Source organism: Heterocephalus glaber, unplaced genomic scaffold (assembly GCF_053883595.1).
Source record: "Heterocephalus glaber isolate CG9 unplaced genomic scaffold, H.glaber_assembly_v1.0 deba00001594, whole genome shotgun sequence".
Lineage (NCBI taxonomy): Eukaryota > Metazoa > Chordata > Mammalia > Rodentia > Bathyergidae > Heterocephalus > Heterocephalus glaber.
Genome location: NW_028258369.1, coordinates 14,595,612 through 14,601,629, shown reverse-complemented (window position 1 = coordinate 14,601,629; position 6,018 = coordinate 14,595,612). Strand labels below are relative to the sequence as shown.

Sequence of the window (6,018 nt, the reverse complement as noted above, 5' to 3'; positions counted from 1 at the left end):
TCCGCCCAGGGGCTGGATGAGGGAGGAGCCGGGGCTGCGGTGAGAGGCGGGGCGAACTGGGTGACGCGCGAGGTAACGCGGGTGCTGCGTACTGTGAGTAAGCCAATTGGCCACATCGCTATCGGGAGGGGTGGTACCAACCGGAAACTAGGCCACGTGACCCGGAAGCGGCTACTGCCACGGCTGGTGCGCCTGCGTACTTACGGCCATGTCTCCGAGCTGCGCTCGGGCGGCTTCTCTGGCGCTTAAGTGACAGGAGGATGGGGTTCCGCGGCGCCCTTAGCTGACCTCGTGGTGCAAGATAGGGAAGGTCCGGACTGCAAAGAGCCGAGTTCGAGTTCCAATGACTCTCCTTGCCCCAAAAGAGTGGGACAGAGAGGTGTGACGGTCGGTGAGAATAGTGGGAGGAGGGGAGTGCCACAACTCGGGAAAACAAACCGGCTCTGGTGAAGCTTGTGCACGCGTTCACAGGGCGGCCCCTCCCGCGCATCGCCCTGCCACGGCCCTAGCCCCGACACTTTTCTCCCCAGGCTTCGCCAGAGTCTCCCCGGGCCTGCCTCGCCCGTTCTCAGTGCTGCGGACCGTATGAGTTACTGTCCGTCGTGGGCTCCAAAGTCCCGGCAGCACTTCGTCTTCGACATCCCGCTTCCTTCACACGGGGTCGCCCCCGCCAGCCGCCTGGGTTCCAGTTTACTTTTGCCGACGACCTCCTCTGCCTGGCATGTCCTTCCTCTCAAATGTCACATCTGTGAAGCCTCACCTAAAACTCTGTAAGAACGAATCCCTCTTCCGCTCACGTGCCTATTAGCCTCTCATTAGCATTGTGGCTTTTATTCATTTTGCATTTTAGTTCACTGCTTGGTATGTAACACAACTGATAAATGTGAGTGGACTAATAAGACTCTAAAATGATAGATTCGTTAAAAGCCATAATGCTGAGCTAACACTGAGCAAATAATGGATGTTCATTAGTATTATTTTTGGAATGATAGAATGGATGTATCATTTAGTTCAACTCATCTTTTATAGATAAGGGAAGGAGAGCCCCACGGGATTAGGTGACCTTGCTTGAACAGCCACGGGTTTCCCATGTCGAATGTTATTCATTCCCCGAGCCACCCAGGTTCTTACAAAGGAAGATAAAAAATTGCTTTTGTTGGGCCATGCATGCCCTCTTTTTAGTAAACAATTTTATTTAGTCGCCTGAATTTTTTAATGTCCCAAAGTATAAAAGAAATGCTAAATTTTTCATGAAGCTGAATTTAATCAGTTTGAAGGACTCTTTTATTAGCTATCATGTTCATTTGTGTTACAATGTCTATAAAATTAAGATGGTATGTAATAGGGATTTGAGGGCATTTAAAAATGCCTTTATTTAACAAAACAAAAAATGTATAATACCTCCCCTTTTCAGCATTACTATGCTGCTTGGAAAGTTTCCTACTAACATACATGATTAATGTGTACTAGAGTGTTAAAGAAGTGGTCTACAGAAAGCACAGAGCCAGCTTTCTGTAAATCTTTAGGCCCCCTGCCTAAATCTCTCCTGCTCCCTGCCCAAACATGCCCCAAAGGTACTTGGTAATGTCCTGTTTCTCCCTTACTACGCGAAACAGTTGCCATCAGACAGTTCAAAGATAGCTCTAATACTACGAAACAAAAACTCAAGATTCTAAGTGCTGCTTTTCTCTTTTTTTCTGTGCAAAACACGTTTGTCCTCAAGGTTTCTGAGATCGACACCTCCAAGATTAAACTCATTGGTTATGCTCCTAATGTTGGTCTGGGAATCAGAAACTGAGGACTGCAGACTTACTGGTGATGTATTGACAGTCTCATCTCTGTTTACCTAGCCCCAAAAAAGGTAGAGGTGAGGGTAGGGAGGGGAAGGCATTATGGGAAAAATAATTAGCAGCTGAAAGCAGCTATTACATAATCTTGGCTGCTTATTAATTTAGCAGAAGAAATGGCTTATTAAATTCTAATAGCAGCAGCGCAACTGCAAACAACCTAGCAATTAACAGTGCAGGGCCCATTATTTTGTTAATATGTTCTCTTCTTTTGGCAAGGGTATGAGAACAAAATTTATAGAAGCAGATGGTCTTTTTCAGTAGATTATAGATAGTTTATTCCCCAGTCTTAGTATTAAGTGATAATTGTGCATTCACTGTGAAAGAAAAAAGAAACGCAGTTGCCATCTTTGTTAGTAATTAATTGCTTGACTTTGATTCCCACAATTTCCAAATTGTAGCCTTTGTTATGTATATTTCTTCTTATCTAGTATCTTTTTCACCTGTCCTGTCAAAAGGGTATCACTTTCAATCTTTTTTGTTTGTTTTCTGGATGATCCTGATTTCTTGGTGTTAATAATATAAAAATTAGAAAACAAAATTATTTTTAAACAATTAAAAATCAGATTTTATACTCATTTCCTAAATATTAAAAAAGTACCTTGCTGGCATTTATGCTAAATGCAAGAGATGAGGGGGAAATAAGGATTCTACCTTCTAACAATAAAATTGTTTATGTAATTGTTCAAAGTTCTCAAAATAATTTTAATTGCCTATAAATGTATGATGGCCATATGTTTTTATCCACTCTCCTTCTCAAAAGTCCATTAAATGAAAAAAACAAAACAAGGGCCGGGGATTTAGCTCAGTGGTTCCACCGCCTGCCTCGCAAGCAGAAGGTCCTGAGTTCAATCCCTGGTACCAAAAAAAAAAAACAACAAAAAAACAAAAAACAAGCCCAGGATGGGGGGAGTGTTTAAAACATACCCACATGGACAATATGAGAGAAGCGTAACCACATGGACATCAACAGAATAACTTATCATGAATATTTCAATAAAGTGTCAGAGTATACTATCAACTTATCGTTTAAACACTGATGATTTAAATAAAATTGTAATGTATTAAGAATATAGAGGAGCAGAAGTTGAAATAATGCTAAAATAGATACTATCTGAAATAAATTCAGAAATAGAATTATTAAGATATTCCTTAAATACCAGGAACTAAAATCCAGAAGCAATAGTGAATTTCTTTCCAGGGACAGAATCTTGAGGTAGGATGTCATAAAGGCAATTATTATATTTTATTTTAATGTTTTACTTAAATAATTTAGAAATATTTTAATGAAGTAGATAAAAACCTAGTTAGTTGTTAACTCTATATTATGGGCTCCTATGGAATTCCTTTAGCTAATCTAGATTATTCAGAAATTACTAAATAAAAATGTCTAATAATGGAATTCAGTGCTGAAACTATATACAAGATATGTTTTTAAAAGATGCTTTGGGTTTGTGAATTTGCATCTCCAAAGATAAAGTTGTTCCAAGGAGAAAACTGGTCAAAAATAATGAGAATTAGTGAATCAGATCATTTCAAAATAGAGCTGTCGCTCCCAAAGTCCTCAACAATGAGCTAAAGAGAAATGTAGAACATATGCTCTTTCTTAAGATTAATTTCCATTGCTTTGAATAAATTGCAGCAAAATTACGATTCGACTATTAATATTAGGTTAAAGCAGTGGTTCTCAACCTGGGCAAATTTCCCCCAGGGGACACTTGGCACTGCTTGGAGACATTTTACTTGTCACAACTAGGAGTAGGTGGTGCTGCTACTAGTGGTTAGAGAGTGGGTTGCTGCTCAATGTCCTACAGGGCACAGGACAGTCCCCACGACCAAGAATGACCAGCCCCAAATGACGACAGTGCCAAGGTTGAGAAACCCTGGATTAGTCACTGAAAAGGTCTTTTACAGACATCTCAAGAAGCAGAACAAGCACCAGGTTCATAGGAGCTTTATTTTTCCTCCTCTTTCTCAGAGGAGGAGTCAGAGACATTATTCTTAATATTTGGTACATAAAATCTTCAACTGCTGGAAAGGCTGGCCACATACATGAGGCAGTCAGTAACTAGAATAAATTTTTCAAATAGAATTTTTTTAAAAAGGGACCCCAGAACAAAGTTACTTAAGAACTTAAATCCATGAGATGACTATTCCATCCATTTGTTGATTTATCCCAAATGCTTATTATGTGTCTTTGTTGGTAGTAATAGGGGTACAACGATAAATAAGATACTGACTCAGCCCTTAAACTGCCAACACAGAATTTCTCCTGACACAGAATTCCAAGTCTTTTGGAGACAAACAGTAGATGGTCACAGGAACAGTCACTAGTTACATATAAATACATTTTCTTTTAGGAAATGACTAGAGATGCTTCACAGAACTTTAGATTTCTGTGACTGACACCTTTAAAAACTATTTGACCTCATGACTTCCCAGGGCTTGTAGCAGCAATCTTTTCATTCTGTGAATTTTTGACAGCACTCTTAGTTCACAACAATGTGAAAGGGAGATCCTACGTTTTTAACAAATAATTTCAAATAATGTTTTGTCTTAGTTCTTGAAATAATCTAATTCTAAATAACTAAACCAGCTGTTCTAGAATGCTCTCTTAGGGGACTTTGGAAAACATATTGCTGGGCCTCATTCTTAGAGTCTCTCATGCAACAGTTCTGATTTGAGGTTTAAAAATGTGTTTCTAACAAGTTATGAAGTAGAGCTGTTGGTCTGGGGGCACTTTGAGAACCACTCCTCTATACCAAAAAAAAAAAAAAAGAAGAAGAAGAAAAGTTGTGCTATTCAACTGTAAAGTTCTTAAAGTCAGCAATTATAATTTCCCAGACAAATGATCTAAAGAAAAATTGATATCTGATTGTTTTTATCATTGACCTCATTAAGTCAGATAACATTAAGGAGAGTAATATTCCCAGTTATGTGGACCTAAAGCTAAATCTGTATGTACAACTCAGAGTAATATGGCCATTATATGCCCTGTACAAACTAATGTACTGTAAGAGTCAAAGGTGGAAATTGGAGTGCTTAAAGCAAGGTAAAGTTTGCACTGTAAAAATCAGATATTTATTTGATTACTATCACTATTCCAATTATTTATGACAAGTAGGACTCACCTCTGAAATATCACAAACAGGGCATAGAAAGGAGGGAGTTGAGAGGGAACAGCTACATAGAATCAGTATCCCTGGGTAAAAGACAGACCAGCACGTAGTAATGAAAATCCGCTCTTTCTGGGCCAGGGGATTTAGCTCAGTGGCATTGTGCCTGCCTGGCAAGCACAAGGTCCTGAGTTCAGTCCCTGGTACCAAAAAGAAAAAAAAAATTGCTCTTTCTCTCCCTTAGCTAGCATGCCACTAGACCCAGTTCCTCAGCCTCCTCTGTGGGTAGGTGTGCTGAAGGAGAAGACTCAACCAATGAAATGTGGACGGAAGAGATAGACAGCCAGGCCCATGATCGCACCCATCCTGCCCAACCCTCCTTTTGCCACCTGGATGGTGATCCCCAGGGAATCCTTGAAAGTCATGTGTTGCACATGACTCTGTCTCTGTCAGTCTAGGTTCCTAAATGACTGCATGGAACAGACATACTCAGACTACTACCACCTCCTCCCCTCCTCCCATCAGTTGTACTTGAAGTGACTGAGAAGTTGTATTAAACCACTGATTTGTATTAATACCTTTGTATTAAACCACTGATTTTTCCAGGTTTATCTGTTATAGTTGCTAGGGCTATCTTTGCAAGCTGTTTTGTACTCAGTTTCAAAGAGAGCCAAAATGATCGGAAAAGCAGGTGAATTTTTCAAGTGGATGGCTCTTTTTTATTGTAATCCTGCTTTCTGTGCTCCATCATGTGTCTCCCTTCCTTTGATGTTTGAAGACAATCATCACACAATCTGAGGGCAGAATTTAAAACTATTCATCTATCAAAGAGGCAAAAAAGGTCAGGGATGATGCTGCATGCCTGTAATCCCAGCCTTTGGGAGGTTGAGGCAGGAGGAGTGAGAGTTCAAACCCAGCCTGGGCTAATAGATCAGTGTCTCAACACACACACACACACACACACACACACACACACACACACACACGCACACACACACACACTCTTTTGCCTTTTTTTTTTGAGACAACCATCTCACTATTTGGCCCAGGTGGCC

At 40.4% G+C, this 6,018-nt stretch overlaps 1 protein-coding gene across 1 annotated transcript in view; it reads left to right on the top strand.

Annotated features, from left to right (window-relative positions):
• The window catches only part of LOC110345961 (uncharacterized), a 147,658-nt gene that overhangs the window by 666 nt on the left and 140,974 nt on the right, over positions 1-6,018 (top strand). The window contains exons 2-3 of the mRNA XM_087193772.1: positions 531-770; positions 1,724-1,815. Coding sequence (XP_087049898.1) covers positions 531-770; positions 1,724-1,815 — 332 coding nt within the window. The remainder of the gene's footprint in view (positions 1-530; positions 771-1,723; positions 1,816-6,018) is intronic.